A 24,939-nucleotide genomic window follows, 5' to 3' on the forward strand; every position below is an offset into this window, starting at 1 on the left:
GGTGTCCATGTCGAGGCTGTTGTCAGATGTGGAGGGCATTATTGATCTTAATGATAGACTGTCAGATGAGGGAAAGAACATCAAACGTTCCCAAGCTGTTAATATTATCACAAACTACATCAAACCTGGAAAAAGGACTAATAATATTTTCCAGAGAGAATTTTACCACTGTAAGAGATACCTAAGTGAACATCAAGAATTGCTTGTGTTACGGGCTGATAAAGGCAATGTTACGGTTTTGATGGATAAGGATCAGTACATAGAGCTCTCCAACGAAATTTTACTTAATGTACAATATTACCAACTTCTTACCAACAGAGATCCAACCGTTACAATACAAGGTAAATGTAATGCATTGATTAAACGATGGGTCAGTGAGGGCCACATAACACAAATACAAGGTAAATCACTGTACATTTACAATTCAGTTCCAGCTAGATTCTACGGTTTACCAAAAATCCACAAACCCATTCTTGCCTTGAGACCAATAATATCATCTGTTAACACCCCCACATCCAAACTGTCAGTTTTTGTTTCAGACATCCTGTCTAAATGTCTTTCTTCTACCAGAAGTAGATATTTTATTGAAGATTCCTTTGCTTTTGCCCAGTATGTGAATGATTTCCAGTTACCTGTTGATTATGTCCTGATCAGCCTGGACGTTGTATCTCTTTTCACCAACATTCCTGTCGAGTTGGCAGTTTCAGCTGTTGAGAATAAGTGGGATACTATCAGAAACCACACAAGTCTACCAAAAGAAGAATTCATCCATGCCATCAAGTTCCTGTTTTCTTCAAACTATTTTCTTTTTAATGGTAGGTTCTTCAAGCAGGTGCTCGGTTCCCCTATGGGTTCCAACTTCAGTCCATCCATTGCTGAATTAGTAATGGATTTCCTTCTGGACCGCATTCTTGTTAGTATTCCTTTTCACATTCCTTTCATCAAGAAATATGTTGATGATCTAATATGTGCTGTACCTAAAGACCAGGTTGCTTTCGTTCTAGACAAGTTTAACAGTGAACATGAAAGTATACAGTTTACTTTGGAGGAAGAAACAGCGAATGGAGTCCCATTCCTGGATACAAGGGTGATTCGAACACTGGAAAATAGGCTGATTCTGGATTGGTACCGAAAACCAACAAGTTCAGGGAGATACATACACTATTTTTCTAATCATTCACATGGACAAAAGGTAAACATGATTTTAGGATTGAAGAATCGTATAGAAAAGGTTGCCCATCCAAGTCTAAGGCGGCAGAATCTGAGGTTGTTGATGCAGTTGATGCTAGAGAATGGATACCCAAAAAGGTTATTGTCCAGATTGATTTATAATACCACTCCTTCGACAAGGCCAACGAATGGAGAGAGGAGCGCATCCACCACTGTGGACACTGAGAACACGGGTAGAATTCTTTACTTGTCTATTCCCCTAATTAATGGTATGACAAACGCATTAATTAACCTCTTAAAGACCACAGAAACTATGCTGATTCAGAAATCTTATTTTAAAATTGACAGATTATATAGTCGAGTGAAAGATAGGATGACTGTTGATAACATGAGTGGTGTGGTATATTGTATTCCTTGTTCAATATGCAGTGAGGTGTACATTGGTCAGACGTCTCAGCTTCTGAAGAGAAGGATTGCTCAACACAAAAGCGACATCAAGAATTCAAGTAAGATTTGTGCCCTAGCAGACCATACCCGGGACAAAGATCATCCAATGAATTATGATTCCACCAAAATCCTAGAAATTGAAGTTAGTGGAAGAAAAAGATGTTTCTTAGAGATGTATCATATTAAACGTCAAACCTGTTCGATGAACTACAGAAGGGATGTAAATAATATCAGCTCCATCTATTCTTATTTGATTCATTATGACCGGTTCTGTGGGAGAGAATTGGAAGGATCACATACAGAAAGAATTTCAACAAGTTCAGCAGTCGTAGGGATAACGTGAAAATGAATTCTGTGTTCTAGGCCATTTCTGTGAGAGGGGATTGGTTTCGGTTCATGGAATCTTTCAAAAAAGTCGCATTTGTTCTGAGTTCAGTGAGAGTGAATTACTGCGACCAATGTGATTTAATGCTACTCTATGTTTCATCTGTCATGTGCGTGTATTCTGTGGCAAGTCTGGTTGACAACATTTTTGACAACCTCTCATTTTGATGATTATTCTGTTTACCTTATTTACTTATTATAATTGATTTCTACTCCTTTACTAACGAAGTATCAGATCTTTTTTCGCTGAAGTTGTTGATGTTCTTGTTAGTTGCTTTCTTGAGAGCTATTGATTTGTGTTCAAATAAGATCTTTACAACTCTGTATTTCGGTATGTACTATTTTTACATGTTTTGTGATTGCCTTATTTTGACTGTTTTTTATTGCTATTGTAGAGTCCTGAAGAAGGTCCCCATCGGGATCGAAACGTCGACTAAATGAAATAAAGAAGAGTGACATTATAACACTTATCAATTTTCCCACACCCCTTATAACTTATAACTATTGTTGTATATTGGGAATTAAAATTGTTGATATTTAAGCATGGGGTTTTATGCAGAAGTGAGAAACAACTATGGAAGAGTAGCATATGAAGCGTTGAAGTCATGGTCGTCATATAATATGAAACTGGCATCTTATAGAAACCGAAGAGTGTTCCTTTTGGAATGCAAAAGACAGGGTTTACTTCCCAAACATATTTCCAACAATATGAATTATTTGTTCAGCTCAGCAAGTGATTCAGGTTCGTCCAGACAGGTTCAGGCTATGTTGGAGAAATCAAGACGTCTCGTTCTTCAATTTGAGATCACTGTGACTGTGAGCAGGATAGGAAGAATGGAGTGTGATTCTTCCAGGTTGTGGCAGATCTTGGAGGGGTTGCTTCCACCAGAGATGCTAAGTCGTTTTGAAACTTACCAGTCCAGAAGGTACAGAAGAGAATTTGCTACTATTAGGGAGAGAAATCTGATGAAGGTGAGAGCTCTGTCAGATGAACTTTTAAAGAGAGTAGAACCACAGGAAAGGTGGATTAAGAATGTTAGTACTGTTATTGTACCAGATAGAATATTGAAATTTCTAGCACTGGGCCCCAAATTCGGCATTGATATTCCTTTAAGGGAGGTGTCCATGTCGAGGCTGTTGTCAGATGTGGAGGGCATTATTGATCTTAATGATAGACTGTCAGATGAGGGAAAGAACATCAAACGTTCCCAAGCTGTTAATATTATCACAAACTACATCAAACCTGGAAAAAGGACTAATAATATTTTCCAGAGAGAATTTTACCACTGTAAGAGATACCTAAGTGAACATCAAGAATTGCTTGTGTTACGGGCTGATAAAGGCAATGTTACGGTTTTGATGGATAAGGATCAGTACATAGAGCTCTCCAACGAAATTTTACTTAATGTACAATATTACCAACTTCTTACCAACAGAGATCCAACCGTTACAATACAAGGTAAATGTAATGCATTGATTAAACGATGGGTCAGTGAGGGCCACATAACACAAATACAAGGTAAATCACTGTACATTTACAATTCAGTTCCAGCTAGATTCTACGGTTTACCAAAAATCCACAAACCCATTCTTGCCTTGAGACCAATAATATCATCTGTTAACACCCCCACATCCAAACTGTCAGTTTTTGTTTCAGACATCCTGTCTAAATGTCTTTCTTCTACCAGAAGTAGATATTTTATTGAAGATTCCTTTGCTTTTGCCCAGTATGTGAATGATTTCCAGTTACCTGTTGATTATGTCCTGATCAGCCTGGACGTTGTATCTCTTTTCACCAACATTCCTGTCGAGTTGGCAGTTTCAGCTGTTGAGAATAAGTGGGATACTATCAGAAACCACACAAGTCTACCAAAAGAAGAATTCATCCATGCCATCAAGTTCCTGTTTTCTTCAAACTATTTTCTTTTTAATGGTAGGTTCTTCAAGCAGGTGCTCGGTTCCCCTATGGGTTCCAACTTCAGTCCATCCATTGCTGAATTAGTAATGGATTTCCTTCTGGACCGCATTCTTGTTAGTATTCCTTTTCACATTCCTTTCATCAAGAAATATGTTGATGATCTAATATGTGCTGTACCTAAAGACCAGGTTGCTTTCGTTCTAGACAAGTTTAACAGTGAACATGAAAGTATACAGTTTACTTTGGAGGAAGAAACAGCGAATGGAGTCCCATTCCTGGATACAAGGGTGATTCGAACACTGGAAAATGGGCTGATTCTGGATTGGTACCGAAAACCAACAAGTTCAGGGAGATACATACACTATTTTTCTAATCATTCACATGGACAAAAGGTAAACATGATTTTAGGATTGAAGAATCGTATAGAAAAGGTTGCCCATCCAAGTCTAAGGCGGCAGAATCTGAGGTTGTTGATGCAGTTGATGCTAGAGAATGGATACCCAAAAAGGTTATTGTCCAGATTGATTTATAATACCACTCCTTCGACAAGGCCAACGAATGGAGAGAGGAGCGCATCCACCACTGTGGACACTGAGAACACGGGTAGAATTCTTTACTTGTCTATTCCCCTAATTAATGGTATGACAAACGCATTAATTAACCTCTTAAAGACCACAGAAACTATGCTGATTCAGAAATCTTATTTTAAAATTGACAGATTATATAGTCGAGTGAAAGATAGGATGACTGTTGATAACATGAGTGGTGTGGTATATTGTATTCCTTGTTCAATATGCAGTGAGGTGTACATTGGTCAGACGTCTCAGCTTCTGAAGAGAAGGATTGCTCAACACAAAAGCGACATCAAGAATTCAAGTAAGATTTGTGCCCTAGCAGACCATACCCGGGACAAAGATCATCCAATGAATTATGATTCCACCAAAATCCTAGAAATTGAAGTTAGTGGAAGAAAAAGATGTTTCTTAGAGATGTATCATATTAAACGTCAAACCTGTTCGATGAACTACAGAAGGGATGTAAATAATATCAGCTCCATCTATTCTTATTTGATTCATTATGACCGGTTCTGTGGGAGAGAATTGGAAGGATCACATACAGAAAGAATTTCAACAAGTTCAGCAGTCGTAGGGATAACGTGAAAATGAATTCTGTGTTCTAGGCCATTTCTGTGAGAGGGGATTGGTTTCGGTTCATGGAATCTTTCAAAAAAGTCGCATTTGTTCTGAGTTCAGTGAGAGTGAATTACTGCGACCAATGTGATTTAATGCTACTCTATGTTTCATCTGTCATGTGCGTGTATTCTGTGGCAAGTCTGGTTGACAACATTTTTGACAACCTCTCATTTTGATGATTATTCTGTTTACCTTATTTACTTATTATAATTGATTTCTACTCCTTTACTAACGAAGTATCAGATCTTTTTTCGCTGAAGTTGTTGATGTTCTTGTTAGTTGCTTTCTTGAGAGCTATTGATTTGTGTTCAAATAAGATCTTTACAACTCTGTATTTCGGTATGTACTATTTTTACATGTTTTGTGATTGCCTTATTTTGACTGTTTTTTATTGCTATTGTAGAGTCCTGAAGAAGGTCCCCATCGGGATCGAAACGTCGACTAAATGAAATAAAGAAGAGTGACATTATAACACTTATCAATTTTCCCACACCCCTTATAACTTATAACTATTGTTGTATATTGGGAATTAAAATTGTTGATATATATATATATATATATATATATATATATATATATATATTCCACATCATATATTTTTCAAACTAATGGCGAGTAACAGAGTGTACATCTTTGAAACGGTTATAAAGGACCGTCATAGTACAATAAGTTTCGTAAATCGTTTGGACAAAAAGTCTTCCATATGGTTCACCGATGGATCAAAATCAGAGAAGGGCACTGGCATTGGGATATATGGACCTAAACTGAGGATCTTTAAAGCCCTGGGAAGTGAGCCCTTGATTCTACAGACCGAGATACTGGCTGTGTATGTATGCGCTCAGGAGTGTCTCAAAATGAACGTCAAAGGGGCGCATATCTACATCACCACGGACAGCCAAACCACGCTGAGATCCCCGGAATCGTGTTGCCAGGGGTCTCTGCTGACTTGGGGGTGTCGTAACACCATAAAGCAACTGGCCAGAGGCAATAAAGTGACTCTACTATGGGCACTGTGCGGTTGAAGGAAATGAAAAAGCTGATGAACTTGCAAAAAGTGCATCAAGGTTAACACCTGCTGGACCTGAGTCTTTCTGTGGGATAGGAAAAGATCAATTTGAAGCTGCGATCAAGCTATGGGAGTTGAGCAACAGAATAATCCACTGGACTAACACTCCTAGACTTGTTCAGGCAAAGAAATTCGTGACGATTTCACCTACCTACGCCAAAAAGCTCTTGAAGCTGTCACGAGCCGAGCTTCGGGTGATGGTGGGTCTGCTGACGGGGCACTATCGGTACAAACATCATTTGTACCGTATGGGAAATTCAGCAGACGAGATTTGCAGGCTCTATGGACCAGAAGCAGAAACAGCCGAACACATGGTATGCAAGTGTCCGGATCTGGCTGGCTTAAGAACCATTCACATGGGTAAGCCGGTCCTGGATACCAGAGAGGTAACGGCCAAGACCCCTAAGGAGGTTGTCAGTTTCATTAACGTCATTGACGACCTCCTTGGGTTTCCATGAATGAGTAGGGTGGAGAACAAAAGATCCACATGGACGCTGTTCCCGGAAGGCTTACCGAACCAAAACGACCCCAGTTCAAATAATAATAATAATAATAACAGTGTGTACATGCACTTGTTGAAATGATGTAGTTTGAAACCTTTTTCGAAAATGACATTGTCTTTAGTTTTTGTATGTTTCTACAAAATGTTTTGATAGATAAGAGGCAATTGATAAAAAGAAATTTCATGTAGAAATATTTTTCAAGAAGAATGATGACAGGTTTCAAGATTAGATTATAATGATATCTTTTCTATTATAGAACCAATCATTGGAGTATAGTGATTGTGCAGTATTGTTTCAGATGTGTCGATAAAAAAATTGAATATTTCTTACTACTATAGCGCAAACAGTAATCACTTGGAGCATGAAACTAATTGTATATTCTATTAGAAAATCTATTGATTGAGTATATTCTATTGAAAAATTTTTATGTTCAAGTAAAGTTTTTGCAGATGTGTCGATGAAAAAAATAAATATTCCTGTCTACTATAGCGCAAACAGTAATTGCGTAGAGCACGATAGTACCTATGTGATCAATGTGAAATTTGAAACATATTTCCACTAAATTGATGACACAACCGTGAGATGTATGCCGCTGGACCTTTCTATACCACGAATCCATTTCAGTAACACAAATTGGGAAAATGGAAACGGAAAAATGTCAAACAGATCTCATGATCAGAACAGTTTAATAATTAACGGCATAATTCCGAAACACCCTACTAGCTTGATTAGAGCATAGGTAGAATACGCCTGAATGGAATCCCTATTCCAAATACACAACGAAGTATGGTATTTTGCGTATACGTGATTTGATGTGGGAATAGTACCTAATGAATATGTATAGCTGTTTTGGGTATACAAAGCAAGTAACATTCCACCTTGTTTGGAGAGGCCTGTGAATATCACTAATTTTCTATTCGAAATTGGCATCTAATTAAATATGATATGGAGAGTTAATTGAGCTATCTAACTTGAATATATCTCCTTTCATTGATGGAGTATCTCATTGGGTTTTGGAGGCTTTCAGTAATGAATGATATTCTATCTGCCTATCGCGAGCTTTATCTATGCCTATTGCATGAAACGAAGTAACAATGGATATACGTTCACTATAATAATTAACATAGATCCAAGAATGAATTCATGCTTCTTCATTGAGTTATTTTACTGAGGTAATTAGCCGTTTACAATTGAAAGGTACATGCAAAATGTTTCATATATAGAGAAAAAATGAAGACGAAACAACAAAAATACGAATGAAACAATACAATTAGGGATAAAATTGTAAGGGTAAAGATACCATTATAAAATTTACAGTTCCAATTGTAACAAATAGTATAAAAATGAAACAATGTAAATATATTACAGTAATATGAATACCTTCCAGAATTGATGAATCATTGAATGAACACAAGTACTACATTCACATGAAATTTTATAATGAAACGTTGAAGGCACATGATTAAATTTTTCAATACTCATTTTTGGAATGATTGAATTCAATCAAGAAATTCCATTATTTTTCTTTCAGATTCAGCTGCATACTTCGAAGAGATGTGATGCTGATATAAGAAATCCATTTCTCCGAGAAAACTACTCTACAAAAATACTTCAGTAGCGTACCTGAGGGAAGGGAATAAGGGGGAACCCTTGGAATATCCATTATAAGTCACAACGCTCAATAATTCGAACATTAAAGAATTGTATCAACGAATTAATCAACCGAAGGTTATAACAAAGGGCTCTATCTGTACTCTCTGTCGTCGACACAATCATTATTCACATACGGGCTATAAATGCCAAATTGATAATAAATAATCGCGTAAAAATTAATGAGATCCATATTGAAGGTACTGCATATGGTGGCACAGCTATACTCATTCGAACAAATCTCAGATATATTTTATTGTGTAAATACGCAACTAATGGAGAAGAAGAAACAAACATCAAAAAGAAGAAAAAAAATGGCGCCTCGATATATTAGCGATATAGAGACGTTTCATAATAGGGGGTGAAACTTGACAGTATACGAAATCCATCGCAAAATAAAAAAAAAATATGGAAGATATAAGGTGTAAAAAAAAAAACATATTTTTGCATGAAGAACAAGGCTTCAATTACCATATTTAGAATGGTCCGATTTAGGCCTTGTTCTATAACTTGCCATTTGACATTTTGAAGGTAATATCATTATGCCTACTCATACTTATTGGCAAAAAATTGAGACGGTCGATTTTCACAAACTTCCATTGAAGAGAATTTTTCACCAGCAAAGTTGTTCACCATGGACAGAAACAAATGGTAATCACTTGGTGCTAGGTCTAGACTAAAAGGTAAATACAAAAGAACTTCGATATGTGCGGCCTGGCAATCCTGGCATTGTCCTGATGAAACACAATTTCGCCCATATTGGCCAAAGCTGTCCGCTTCTGGGCCATTGCTTCCTTCAAACGGTTCAATTGATGACATTACAATTCCGAGTTAACAGTTGTGACGTAAAGAGGCAGCTCTTAGTAGATAATTCCCTGTCAATTCCACCAAACACACAGCAAGACCTTCTTGGTTGTCAATCCTAGCGTAGCTACTGTTTCCGCCGGCTCACCGCGTTTCGACCGTTTGCGCTTGACGTTGTCGTAGGTGATCCACTTTTCATCATCAGTCACCAACCACCCCGAAAATGGCACGATTTTGTTTCAATTTAGCAGCGATTCGCAGATGGAAATTCGGCCCACTTAGTTTCTAGCGAAAGAACATATGGCACCCAAATATCGAGATTCTTCCAGCCTAAAGCTAATGGTTCCAAACGATTTTTGTGCAATCATTATCTTTTCGAAAATCTGAACAGTGCTTACTTGATGGTTGGACTCGACAATATCTATGTTTTTGTCGACTTTTTTTGCAATTGGCCTTCCCCTGCGTTATGCATCTTTGACATCCAAATCCTTTATCGAAGAAAAACTTCGAAATATAGCGTATTTTCTCTTTGCTGATGTACATTTTAGATGCACGCACAAATTGAACTGAGTGAACTCATCACAAAACTGTCACAAAAATTTTTTATAGTAGGAAATCTCATCTTTCTGATGTTTTTCACTGAAACCCGAGATACAGATTACTAAAGCCATCTATTGAAAAAATAATGGATTTCTTTTCACTATACCTAATATAGAACAAAATTATTCATCATGTGAATTTTGAAACGATGTTTACAACATCCTCTACTATCAACTTGAAACAACGGACTTAGAATTTCCACTCATTCAATTCTAATTACATTCACCTCGTTGCACAATAAAATCGTGAACAGAAAGAGTAAGTGAAAAATATCCGATTACACCCTCGCGAGTTGGAAAATGCATCTCATTAGAAGTAATGAGTCAAGTAATCACAAAACTATCAAAAAAGTTTTTGTAGTACGAAATCTCATTTTTGTAACGCCATCTAGTGGAAATAATGTTTGTTTTTTAACTACTTCTAATAGAAAACAAAATTATTCGTCATGTTTAGAAATTCCTCTACTATTAACTTAAAACAACGGACTTCGAATTTCCACTCATTCAGTTATAATTACATTCACCTCGTTGCACAAATAAATCGTGAAGAGAATGTATAAGTGAAAAATATCCCATTAAAGTGAGTACCCTCCTCAGGTAGAATTGGATAAACCCTCGCGAGTTGGAAAAAGCATCTCAATAGGGGTAATGAGTCAAGTAATCACAAAACTATCAAAAAAGTTTTTGTAGAACGAAATCTCATTTTTGCAACGCTATCTAGTGGAAATAATGTTTTTTTTGACTATACATAATAGAAAACAAAATCATTCGCCATGTTTAGAAAATCCTCTACCATTAACTTAAAACAACGGACTTCGAATTTCCACTCATTCAGTTCTAATTGCATTCACCTCGTTGCACAAAAAAATCGTGAAGAGAAGGAATAAGTGAAAAATATCCGATTAAAGTGAGTACCCTCCTCAGGTAGAATTGGATACACCCTCGCAAGTTGGAAAATGCATCTCATTAAAGGTAATGAGTCAAGTAATCACAAAACTATCAAAAAAGTTTTTGTAGTATGAAATCTCATTTTTGCAACGCCATCTAGTGGAAACAATGGTTTTTTTTAACTACACCTCATAGGAAACAAAATTATTCGCCATGTTTAGAAAATCCTCTACCATTAACTTAAAACAACGGACTTCGGATTTCCACTCATTCAGTTCTAATTGCATTCACCTCGTTGCACAATAAAATCGTGAAGAGAAAGGGAAAGTGAAAAATATCCGATTACACCCTCGTGAGTTGGAAAATGCATCTCATTAGAAGTAATGAGTCAAGTAATCACAAATTTATCAAAAAAGCTTTTGTAGTACGAAATTTTTGCAACGTCATCTAGTGGAAATAATGTTTTTTTTTTAACTACTCCTAATAGAAAACAAAATTATTCGCCATGTTTAGAAAATACTCTACCATTAACTTAAAACCACGGACTTCGAACTCATTCAGTTATAATTACATTCAACTCGTTGCACAAAAAAATCGTGAAGAGAAAGAATAAGTGAAAAATATCCGATTAAAGTGAGTACCCTCCTCAGGTGGAATTGGATACCATCGCGAGTTGGAAAATGCATCTCATTAGGGGTAATGAGTCAAGTAATCACAAAACTTTCAAAAAAGTTTTTGTAGTACGAAATCTCATTTTTGCAAAGCCATCTAGTGGAAATAATGGTTTTTTTCAACTATACCTAATAGAAAACAAAATAATTCGCCATGTTCAGAAAAACCTCTACCATTAACTTAAAACAACGGACTTCGAATTTCCACTCATTCAGTTCTAATTGCATTAACCTCGTTGCACAAAAAAATCGTGAAGAGAAAGATTAAGTGAGAAATATCCGATTAAAGTGAGGAGTCTCCTCAGGTGGAATTGGATACACCATCCCGAGTTGGAAAATGCATCTCATTAGGGGTAATGAGTCAAGTAATCACAAAACTATCAAAAAAGTTTTTGTAGTACGAAATCTCATTTTTGCAACGCCATCTAGTGGAAATAATGTTTTTTTTTACTACATCTAATAGAAAACGAAATTATTCGCCATATAGTTTTTGAATCGATGTTCAGGAAATCCTCTACTATTAGTTTAAAACAACGGACTTCGAATTTCCACTCATTCAGTTCTAATTGCATTCACCTCGTTGCACAAAAAAATCGTGAAGAGAAAGAATAAGTGAAGAATATCCGATTAAAGTGAGTACCCTCCTCAGGTGGAATTGGATACACCATCGCGAGTTGGAAAATGCATCTCATTAGAGGTATTTCGAAAATGAGAGAAGTGGGAAACACGAATAACGCAGCTACGGGAAACAGGTGTATGAATAACAAATACTTACAGTGTATCTCGAGCTGCCATCCGTCTTCCAATCCCTCGGCATTCATCACCTTGTTCTCTGCCCTGCAAGACAGATACTTTCCATCATCTTCTTTTTTGGGAACGAAGGAGAGCGTGCTTGTTGTCGTGTTGCCGTCGTTGGACGTCTGGAAAATAGATGCAAGCATTAGAGCGAGAAATGATACGCTAAAAAGAAACAGCGGCCCATGAACTCACGTCTTCTTGGTTATGAGAACGTTGACAGTTTTTTGCAGAATATTGGCGAAATTATATTTGTCAACGAAATTGGTTGGGATGTTTTTATTCCTCAAGAGGTCACATTCCTTCTTTTATTCGCTTTTTACGGGGAACTAGCTACCGTGCTACCGATGACGGCGGATATGGAATCAAGATCCAATTTCGGGGAGAAGGAATAAGTATTTTGTTTCTCATTTACGTATTGTTATGTGATATTTTTCAGTTCGTTCTGTAAGAAGTAAAACTTGAATTAATCGTATCATCTGAACCCATTACTCGTTATTTTTTCCTTCATTGTTCTAACATCAATCTTTCCTCTGGTCCTATAGACAAACGCAAGCACGTATCTCGGTATGTTACTTCACGAATAACAGAAATTTGCCAAAATCTTCCTCGCTTTTATGGAAATAAGTTATAAAATTATGGGGATATTTTTTGAATTTTGAAACAGCTTATATTATGAAATTGTCAATTTTGCCGTGACTTAAAAACCGACGGAGTTGAGATGTTGATATGATTGAATAATTTCAACCAGATCAAATAAACAAAACAAGGTAATTCAACAAGATTATCGGAAGAGAAATATCCAATACTTCTGTGATTAGAGATGCAATCGAATTGAGGTTCTGGGTAAAAGGGTGAACCATTTCATGCTTTGTTTAAAATTTCATATCGGTAGCATCATAAGAACCATGAGAAATTCAAGCAGAATATCGACAAAAAATGAATAAACATACACCAATTACATTCGTGAATAACAATAGAAGAACAACTGGGAAAAGGGTAAAATTGGCGTAGGAATGAACCAGTGCTCAAAAGGTCCTGACTGCGGGCAGTGCCTTCTCCATTTTGTTTCATTTTCATTGATCAAGAGAGCATCAAGTGAGATGAAAGAATTGGTCTATGATGAAAATTATAGATTTTTTTTTGCAAAACCATAAAATATAATTACCTATTCATAAAATTGTAATTTATTTCTACGAATAATTCTAAAGAATTCTTATTGGACATTATGGTGACAGCTCTTGGAAACTTAGTATAAATTGAATCATCTTAAACAATTGAACCACAATATAAAATCTTCATCATTCAGGAAATAACCATTTTTAAACTATTCCACTTTTATTGAATAGCAATTTTCAATTCTAGCTTTTTATATTTTCAGTCCTAACTATGGGGAATTATATTATTAAAGATTCATGATAGAACTGCATAAATTGTAACTAACCTAGAGTGACTACCTATATTCGTGCATATAAAAGTTGAATCATTCATGGATTGAAACGATTAGGAGAAATTACAATGACTCTTATATTCCAAAGCATGCTAGGTTATTTTCGAATCAATGCTCATGAATTTTCAAAACTGCACGGAACTATTTCAATATTCTTGAGGTAAAAAAGATGGTTATTCAGAGATATTGAAGGTAAACAATGAATTATATATTTTGGGAGATCGTATATTTCTATAACTCACTTTCCTTCTGCTTTTTCTGTAGATGGCTGAATACATGTTGCTGTCGGTTTATTATTTTCGGGGATGAATAAATGATTTGGTATCGTTAGATGGAAGAGGAATTCCAAACCTTCTGGAAATATCAGTTGTAGAATGACATGCAGAATCAAGAAATGGAATAAAAAATCCATCCTTCGCACCTGGAAAAGTATTCTCGACAAGTGATGTTTCAAAACGTATACGTACTTTCAGTGCTCTGCACACTGAACGTGTGTTTACATTTTGAAAGATTACTTGTCGAGAATACGGTCCCTGTGATCCTCGGAAAGCAAATACATTAGTTATAAAGTAATAATATAAGTAATAAAAATCCAGGACTAAAATTGAAAGGAAATTCGTATGATCTTTGAATGATAGAAAATTTTTTTCTTCAATCTAAATTTAATTTGGAAATATGAATTCTAAAATATTTTCATATATTATGTAATGTAGCGGGAATCAGAGCCTGCTCGACAAGGCAAATATTCTTGTTGAAAATTGTCTTTTCTTATGGCTGAAGTTTTGGGAAAAGAGATAAGGGGATTAATTGATAAAGACTTCAATCCCAAATTCGATATTCACTGAAAGAATCTATAAAACTCTCAATTTTTGAAAAAATGAGATATCAGAGCGCATATCATAGATATCTTGATTACTTCTCGAGTTAAAGGGCGTTTCTGCAAAATGACCCTTTTGAATATTTTGCTATTTCTTGGTTTCTTTTCGAGATATCAAAAAAATAATAACACGTTTTCCTCAGTAAGTAATTTTTATAGATTGTATGACACTTATAAATCATTACATATCATAGGAATCAATTGCCATTTCAGAGATATAGGGACACCCTTTATATTATTTTTTTCAACTAAGTTTTTTAGCCGCAGAATTGTCGAAAAGTATCGCGTTAATGGTTTTTCAGAATTCTCGTCCGTTTCAAAGATATTAAGTTTTTCGACTGAATATTTTTGAAAGGACACATTATATATAAACTTGTTCATTCGTATCGAGATATTTCGAGTAAGGAATAACCAATATTTCCATGAAATTATCCGACTAGGCTGAAACTTAGTTTGTATATGTGAATTGATCAAAAAAGTATTAATGCTGAATTTCCGGATGGTCGTATCATGAGAACCCCCTTTTAATATCATTACGAACAAAAAAAAGGAGGTTTAATCCTATGAACTGTCATGTGAACACATATTTAAATGAACTTTTGTCGAGTCCTTCACGAGCCAAGTTTTTGTAGGTGCGCCCTCTCCCAGGGGATTACGGTGGTCGTCCCGAGATCGAGATGGTGGATTCATCAGTTAGACAATCCAGCGATTTCTGCCTTAAACACACCCTCTCATATCATGGTGGAGAGGTTACCCTGCTACAACTCGTCAACCCTTATAAATTCGCTGGGACCAAAGTAAGTGTTGCGCGAAACCCGTAACGCCATCTTTCGAGCAGACAGAGTTACTTCAAACTAATCCACGAATGATATCATAGTGAATCATCTCTTGAAACTGCCGTCGTTCTTGAAACTAATGAAAGATATATTTCAACAGATGAGTGAAGTGAAAAATGAGCATCTAAAAAGGTACAAATCAACGAAAATATTTCTCCTTGAAAAAATTTGGTTGAAAAAAATGTGATAATTGAACCTTTTGCAGGACTAGTATTGCGGAAAAAAGATATGGAGAATAAAGAAGTACCTGAAAGGAACAAATTTTATCTCGACAATAATATTTAACAGTTGTTCCTGAACACGTGGAAAATAGGTGTTCTACGTGACAACATGAGTTTTATGCCGAATAACCTGCGTTTTACCTTTCTTCATTTATCTCGAATGATAAGTTCCCATCATTTATTTTTATGCTTCGAATTTTCCCGCTTTTTCCTCTGTTCGCCCTTAAAGTGCCCTCGACATAAATTCCCATTAATATCCTGGCATTTGAACCTGATGTTTTTTGTCACGTGACGCCAAACAATGTACATTCGGACGCATTGTGTTTTTTCCTGCAAATGAACGCTCGTTTGATATGGCGTGCATCGCAAATTTGCACGTTGATTCAAATGTTATGCCTGCTGAAATTTAATTGCTTTGCCATTCTGGTTTTGTTGTTGTAGCTAAATAGAATTTCATTTGGCTAATTCGCATTTGAATTCGCGGAATTTGTTCGTTGGGTTCAAGAATTTTTGAAGGGAATTCTGTATGTGATTTACAGAAGGTAACAAGAATTAACCTGGTGAAAGAATAGCTGGAAGTGATTATTGGAATTAATTTCGTTTCCGAATTCGAACGTTGTCTGTTTTTAAGTTTGTTGCTCCATTTTGTTAATTAATCTTGAGTGTGAAATGTGATAATATCAATTTTTTCAGGAATGGAATGTTCAAAGACCTCTGATGAAGCTGTCAGACGTAATTTTGCAAAAGTTTTCAAAAAGGTTCATGTATAAATAATATAATTTTGTATGTTTACTCTAAATCTTAACTCATTTCTGTTTTCCATGAAATTTATATTATATTTTTATCCGATATGCGGCTTGAATTTATTTATGGTTCTGATGACGTTACTTCATATAAACCGATCAGATAATAATAATGATAATCATTTATTGTACGACGCAGTTGGGGAGATGCTTCACCAGGAGTTGGCAGCCATATTAGGAGTGGTATACTGAAAAAAACTGCCATACTACATATACAAACCAGAGACTATCTTGGAGAATGGACACTAGATTGTGCGAAAACAAAATCAAGAGTGTACTTAATCAGAAATCGAATAAGTACTTGACTTGGTTTTTCATAATTCCGAATTATCATTATTCAAATATTCAGTCACGTAATTCTTTATGACCTTTTATTGTTTCTGATGATTAGATGAGCCTAAAATTTTAAAATTTTGATTTATGCTCGAAACCACTAATTCGAGAAATATTCAGAAATATTCGGAAATATTGAGAAATTGTTTTTTAATATTATTTTTCGAATTATCTCTGATTCAATTCACAGCATCAACATTATATTTTGCATGAAGCTGAAAATATTTATTTGATATCTGAATAATATATTTCATTCCAATGTTATATGGAGTTTTTAAATTATCAGGAAATCAAAATTTAGAATAGCATTATTTACTGAACAACTATTCGAATTTTGCTCCTCAAAGAATTCAACCCCGACATCAGTACTCAATGTATATAATAAATTGAAAACGACAGTTATTCTATTAAAATTTCGAAATAAATTCCCATCAAGTGAAGACCGAATCAATCCAATATTTGAAAATTGACCAATTGAATTGTCAATTGTATATAAAAAAAAAAGTTCTTCCAATCTCACTCGAATGACCATATAAAAAAAGCTGGTTCAATTATAATTTTTTTCACAACATTAATTACTTCATTATTCTACTGTGTTAAAAGTTGGAGAATATCAATGCCTTCTGCACTTGTATTATAGATAACTATTCTTTAAAGACATTAACAGGATTATTTAGAGCGGCAGTGAACAAAGTAATGTGGTTCAATGGGACAGCCAACATTCACAGAGGATAGGCACTTTGAGAATATCTTTCAATATCTGTCCTTCCAATATGGGCGATCAAATTGCCACACGACAGCACGTGTACTATTTCGAGCAATGAAAGTGATCAAATCGGCAGTCGACACATACTATTTCATATGACGATCAACTAACATATTATATTCAAAAGGATTAGTGCGACAATAAATTCCCTGCTGACCCTGCTCTCTAATGAATTTCTGGTAACTTGGAAAACTCAAGAATATTAGAAATATTCTGCCTTTTCAAGTGAGTTATGTGCGTTATCCAAATAAAAAAAAATCGATTACACCAGAGTAAAAATGATCATTTTATTAATCCACCTAAGGACTGAACTGGTCTATGCGAATCATTAGAAAGATAATAGAGAAGGGACAGCTGCAGCCAATGAAAGTAACCAAATCAACCATGCGATGGGATGTAGACTTCAGTACCCAAATCTACACTTTCTGATTCCAGAGACGATCAGCTATAATAACAGTTCATTTAAAAGTGCTGTTAGGCTTTAAATATCTTGGCTCAAAACATTCTGGCTTCCTCCAAGTGACATTGGATATACTATCCGTGAAGTTTTTGAAAGTAATGAATAATTATCTATGTTTCAAGAGCTTTGAAAAGTAATTCCAGAAGTATCTACCGAATGAAATAATGACAAGAATATCCATTGCTTAGAAATTGATAATGATTAAAGTGGATTAAAGACAAGAGCAATCTCGTTCAGTTAAACAAGTTCGTTACTTGAGTTGAATATGGTTACGGATCAAATTTCATATACGCCGAATACTTGAGAACTTCATATGTCACTTGTTACAAGCGCAAAACTCTAATGCAACAGTCTTGTACGGAACGCAAGTGAAGCTATAATTTCTAATATGAATATGATGTGAGTCCTGACGCTGAAAAGTTTACCATAATGAAAAGTTGAGGTTATAAGAAGAGAAACATAAGTTTACATTCGTCTTAGTTAAAGTTGGAAGGTTGCACCTGTGAAACATGACCATGTTTGAAGTAGGTATTCAGAATATGAAAAATATCGAAAAAAACCTTCAGGATGAAAATTAAATAAACCTTGAAATTGTAATCCCACTTCTCATTGACAAATTTCAATATATGGGTTGTCCTCACCTACTCGATATAGTTTTTTTTTAAACAATGACATATATCCTGGGGACAGTTTGTATTCAACCACACTCGCATAAATTGCAGACTTCCCTGACAAATGCACATATGATTCTCATCGACCTGAATTGTTATTTATTCAAGTATTCATTGCTATTATCGAGGCAATAGATCATCAGTGAAATTGCGGTATGTTTAATTCAAAAAACAATTATCAGAATTCAATCTATCATGACTCTCGGTAGAGGGACGATATCGTAAATTGTTGTTATGACAAAGAATTGATTATTCAAATCGTGATGACATTTTTCTTCTCATTTCAACGGAACAAATAATACATTTTGCTCCGAGCTGACCCTGATTCAACTTTCAAAATAGGAATGGAATATAATAACTGAACTCCAACAAACTGCAACACTTATTTTTTTTTTGTGGAACATTGATAGCATAGCAAGGAGTGAATGATTCAATTTGAAAAAAAAATTGTGAAGCTTTTTTCATGTGAACATTTTTGTTACTTAAATATTGCAGTTGTTTTCTGAATTTTACAACAAACCAGCTCTTCGAGGAGTAAAGAAGCATAGGAAGACCGAGAAAAAGATGGATAGACGACATTGTCGATGTAGCCGGCAAGCAATGGATGACAACAGCAAAAGACAGAGAAGCATGAAAAAAACTGGAAGAGGCCTATGTCCGACACTGGATGAAAGAGGGCTGAAGAAGAAGAAGAAGAAGATTTCGAGAAATTGCTAACCGTGCGAACAGAAATCCAACTACTGTTATGAGATGTTGTCAAGGGTGGTTTGATAATGCCCAAAATCGAAGAAGAGTAGGCACCAGACGCTGAAGGGCACAATTGAAGTTCAAGATCAACGTTTAAGACTCATGGCCATTAGAGACCGATTTGTGGCAACTCGATCTTTGGTTGATGAGTGGTTAGGAGAACAAGGCCATCCTGTCACTATCCGAACGGTTTACCGCCGGATAAGGTCCTTTGGACTGTAGCATTATCGATCCCATTTCTTGTTACCTCTGACGGTTGAACATCGCCGGCAACGATTACAGTGGTGCAGAGAACGTCAACATTGGAATGGCATCAGGTCGTCTTTTCTGATGAATATAGATTCTTCTTGGGTGCACATGATGACCGAAGAAGGGTTAGTCGACGTCAGGGAGAAAGACGTGAACCTCAGTTTGGTGTTGAGCGTCATGTACACCGGACAGTAGGGTATGGGGTGCTATTGCACATGCAAGTAGGTCACCTTTCCCTACCGACTTTGGCGGCTCTGACACATGAAATAGACCATCTTTTTGCATCCATGCCGAGGAGTGTTGAGGACTGTATAGGTAATCGTGGTGAACAAACACATATTAACAAATTTGTAATTGTTATTTGGAATTGTAAACTCTTCGTTTCTGTCTTCAAATTTCAATCATTTTATCCTTGCTATCTATATTTTAGCAAAAAAACAGCTCCTTCTGAGTGTTGCAGTTTCTTCATCAGTTAGTATAGCTAGAGAAATGATCGTGAATTGACAGAAACAAATTAAAATTTCAATCGCTATAAGATCTTATGCTATTTACACTTATTTGAATATTCGAAAAGTAGTGGCCTCACAAGGAAAAATATTTTTCATTGCATAATAATTATGAAATTTCTTTCAATAAATCGAAAAAGATGTAAGATAAGAAAAAAGTAAAACCGCAAATATTAACTAAGATCAATATACTTTCTCCCAATTCCGATTGAACCAACCCAGAATAGGGGGTAGATGACTAAGTTCCCCCCGTAATTTGAAAGAACAGTCTCGTTGTTCGTTTTCAATTACTCCGCAAGTTTTATATTCAAAACGTAGCGTAATCCCAGACAGCCCAAACCAGGGGAAACGTCATTGTAACCCGGTTTACCAGGCCGTAACGCGGCAGAATATCAATCAATACAGAACCGCAACAGGAATCCTCAACCCATCAGAATATTAAAATATAAGTGCTGTCCCATTATAACAAGCGCCGAATCCAGACATAGAAAATATCCTATGCATATCAATGAGCATTAGACGTCACTGTTTCGTTTGATGAAAATTCAGGGGACCTTACCCGCTATGATGGAAATTAATATTGCTCTGATTCAAGTTTTAATTTTTTTTTTCGGGGCCGCCTCCGGTTTCATGAATTTTTATTCGCATGCATACTGGCATAAAGTCCCTATACTTTCAATATTTGAATACATATGAACTAAGCGATATCGTTCTGAATCTGTTTCTGATACGGATGTGAACTTTATTCATTGTAACGTTGGCTAGGCATCGTTCCATGCATCTCTTTTTACTTTTCAGTGGGTATTGAAATTGCGACGTGCAACCTGAAAAGAAGTGTTTCTGCTTTGCACTTTGATATGTTTGTATTCAGGAATAATTCTGAAAGTCCATTCGAGGATATGCTTCGACCTCTTATAGAGCTTTCTTTTGAAACATAGCGTATGTATGACTGATGATACTTTTCGTTTACATTTCATTTTTCAGATCATATCTGATGAGTTTTGGTTTATTATGTCCAAAAATGAATCTTTGAAATTGTTATTAAAAATTCAGAGGACGTGCATACCTTATAATTCAGCGATCTAATCTGTATAATATCGTTTGCCCCAAAATGAAATAATGATGAATACTTTATTTCTCATGGATTCTCAGTAATTTAAACTTTTCAAAAATGAAAATAATGCTTCCAATAATAATACAATAATGACAAAACTATGACAAAAAAAAATGAAAAATAATTTCATATCAATGGAATCATATTCATAAGCTTCAGTCAGTATACATACAAGAAAACGTTTCATTGTTTTATATCTAGTGATAAAATATAACATTTTCTTGTGAAATTCTAATTTAGAATCCTCATTTCGTTGCAGTCATGAAATAGTTATTCATGTACCAAGGACGAAAAACTGTCTATTTTAGTCGAGTCTGCAAGCAGGTGAGACCATATAAAGTTTTTCGACTGGGTGCATATTTCATTTTTTTGTCGACCTAACATACTTTTTATGAAAGTAGGAATGTCCAGTTTGATAATCTCGAACCTCAACGAACCGAAGTTTTTATCATAATTTCAATCGATATAAAGGAAATGTATTCTGATTTGATGTGTAACAACTCTATATTTTAATCAAAGTACAAAATTAATTCAATCTCAAAGATGAATATCAAACGTACAGTTCATGAAATTATTGATATTAATTTCTGCTGTTGAAGAAGATGCATGAGAAGCAAAATACTTAAAACATTTTACCTTGTGCAGATAATAAGTTGCATCTGGGTCATTATAAAGAGATTTGTTTGTTTCATCTCGACTAAATACTTTATCTAGACTACAATTTCATTCAAACGTAAAATCTGGTAGATTCCGTAAATAATTAATTTGACAACAGCTAATGACGAACCAATTCGCTGTGGTTACTATGATACGGTGGTGCCGTATCATAGTAACCGCTTTGGTTACTATGATACGATGGTGGCAAATCATAGTAATCAACGGACGAAAAGAGTTTGTGGACGAAAAATGCTTGGTTTCAATAATAGTTGATTTTTCAGTCGAAAATGAGGACGTCAAAGTCATTCTTCTTAGAGGTCGACGAAAAATTTTTTTATTATGTACGTGCCTTGTAAGGAAGTAATGAACTTATGACTTTGATTCTACAGAAAAGAGCATTATAGTCTTGGCTTTGTTCAAGTGTGAAATTTGTCAATTTTTTTTCAAATTATTTCTTCTTCTCTTGGTGCCCATCTACTTTGGATGATGGCTAAGAATATAGCGACATGGACCTTAATCAATTGCTGCCCGAAATAACCCTGTGATTGTTGAGATGAATCAAACCCGAAAATTATTCAACCATGATATTCTTCGTCGTTCAATGATACTGTTTCCCTGAAATTTTCCCTGGAGTATAAGTTGTAGAAGTCAAAACCTGTCCGGATTTGTCATAACATGACCAGAATATTTAAGTTTTCGTTTTTTCAGCAATTACCTAAATTGTTCAACCTTGATTATACAGGGTGTCCCGGGAAGAATGCGATAAACGGATACCATGAATTAAGGACATTATGGAGGACTTCTATCAAGAGGTTTCAATCGCTTGAGTGCCTTCGTTTGGGATATACAGGGTGATGTTCATCCTATGAGTGACATTTCACAGTTCAATGACTCTTTAACTAATCGATGGATTAATTTCAAATTCTGATGTTTGGTCACTCTTTAATAACGGTTTCCTTCAATATTTCTGATATCGAGTTAATCAGGTCCGGACTAGGAAAATTTTAGACTTTTCCTATTTAAGTGAATATTGAATCACCCTGTACATGAACATTATGATTTTTTCCGTTTTCGTAACCACAAAGAATTAATTCATTATAAAAATTCTAAATCTCCGCTTGGCACGATCATACAGGGTGATCAATAAACATTCCCTTATTAATAAAATTTTTTTAGTTCAATAACTCTTTAACTAATCCACCGAATAATTACAAATTTTGGAGTTTGGTCACCTTTTACTATTGCCTTCTTGCAATATTTGTGAAAATTCTAAATCTCTGCTTGGCATCGTCATACAAGGTGACCAATAATAATTCCTCATGAAAAAAATTCCGTAGTTCAAAAAATCTTCAAATTATCGGGTAGAATTATTTGCAGTTTTGCACCCTTTCTTCAATATTTCTGAAATCGAAAACTCAGATGCGGACTAGGATCTGCGGCTCGTGCTGTAATGATGAAGTGAGTTATGACCATTACCGCAAGTTGAATACTATACTTCATCTACGACTATAACAATAAATACATAAATACAAGAATAGAGAAAGAACTTTTTTGACCAACCCTAAAAGTTATCTATAAACGTCAGAATAATGGAAGTGACGTTCCTCCCCTCAATAACAATAATGAAATATTCCTTTTCCTCCAACCGAATAGAAGCACAGAAGTATAGAAGCACAGAGCCATCTTTTCCGATTCATTATAGTGAGTTAAAGCAGTGAGTTATTATAACTCACGCTGTTTGTTACGATTAACAAACATTTAAAAAACTATTAAAACCTATTAATGTCTCAAAAGCAGTTGAATAATGAATATATAATTCAATAGAAGTAGATAAATGTCAATTAAATTTTTCAAGGGAGTGAGTGTTCTAACAAGGATTTTAAATTATCGTTAACTGAAAAATTTGAAAACTATTAGCATTAGAAGTAGTAGAAAATAAGGATAATGTTTCTTAGTCATAAAAAATATAACATTGAAATTCATTTTATTCTGAGTGATCATGTGAAAGCTACTAAGGAAACACTAATTTTTTTTGTATTTAACAGCTAGTATTTTCTCATCTTAGCCTAATCTTATGGTTAAATTCAACTCAGATTCTGATAACCTAACTCATATCAATGAATAAATAGCGTTGAGAAAACGATTATATTATCGGTCATCTTACCGTATCAAACTGAACAAACCAAGTGAAATATCTACTTTTGAATCACTCCTCAGACTTTATAACATTTACAGGAAATTGGAGGCTCCGGAACAGTCACCCGGAAAATGGCCGAACTACAAATAGTGAAACCTCCGCGTCGCATACAAATTCAAACAACTCTAGGGAGATATTTGTCACTTTGTCGGATGTTCTAATTGTGCTTGGGCCGTTGCAGGGAGAAACAATAATTCCTTTTGGAACGTTGCCTGGAACTTAGATTCTCGAAATCCGTGGAAAACTTCAGATTTCATTCCCTGCTCTCTTGACAGTTATCGTCCCTGTGGGCGATGTAGGCTGGAATCAACATTTCAATTATAGCTACTGGAAATGAAAAAGGAACGAGTTTCCGTAACGGATGTAGTTTGCTGAGGACAGATTTTTGAAGCGTTCGCAACTATTCGCAGATGATTTTTTGTTGGTCTCATCGATATTTTTCTGCTGACTTTTTATCATGAATCGAAGAGTAAGGAATTGACGATCTTTTGAATGCTCTATTCAACCAACCAGAATCACAAGGAATATTTTGAGACGTTTCGGGTCATTAGATGAAATCACAAAACAAAACCTACAAAAGTAATATATACCAGGCGGCCCATCACATGTGCACACAAAGATATTTTGAAAATCTTATTTTTGCGAATTGGTGTTGAATTTTCCAGATTGTGCGATTTAACCTCATCGAATTATTTTGAAGATCTAATAGACCTAACTTTCTAGACGCAATTTTCATCCTGCGTCAACTGAAAAATACATAGAGTTCAATAAGCCCATGCACACATGCTTTACAGACCCGAAGCAAGCATTTGATAGGGTCAGATTGAAGAATGTGATCCATCGATTGCAACAAAAAAGGGTAAAAAACAATCATATGAGTAAAGCAACTCAACAAAATTTTCAAGAAAACTTAAAGTTGCATCTGTCATAAGACAAGGAGATAGTCTTAGCCCATGTCATTTCA

At 35.4% G+C, this 24,939-nt stretch overlaps 1 protein-coding gene across 3 annotated transcripts in view; it reads right to left on the bottom strand.

Moving 5' to 3' along the window:
- Window positions 1–24,939, bottom strand: part of LOC123671389 (hemicentin-1) — a 482,600-nt gene that overhangs the window by 115,934 nt on the left and 341,727 nt on the right. For all 3 annotated transcript variants that reach the window (XM_045605217.1, XM_045605219.1, XM_045605218.1), the window contains one exon: window positions 12,069–12,213. In XM_045605217.1, coding sequence (XP_045461173.1) covers window positions 12,069–12,213 — 145 coding nt within the window. The remainder of the gene's footprint in view (window positions 1–12,068; window positions 12,214–24,939) is intronic.

Source organism: Harmonia axyridis, chromosome 1, assembly GCF_914767665.1.
Source record: "Harmonia axyridis chromosome 1, icHarAxyr1.1, whole genome shotgun sequence".
Classification (NCBI taxonomy): domain Eukaryota; kingdom Metazoa; phylum Arthropoda; class Insecta; order Coleoptera; family Coccinellidae; genus Harmonia; species Harmonia axyridis.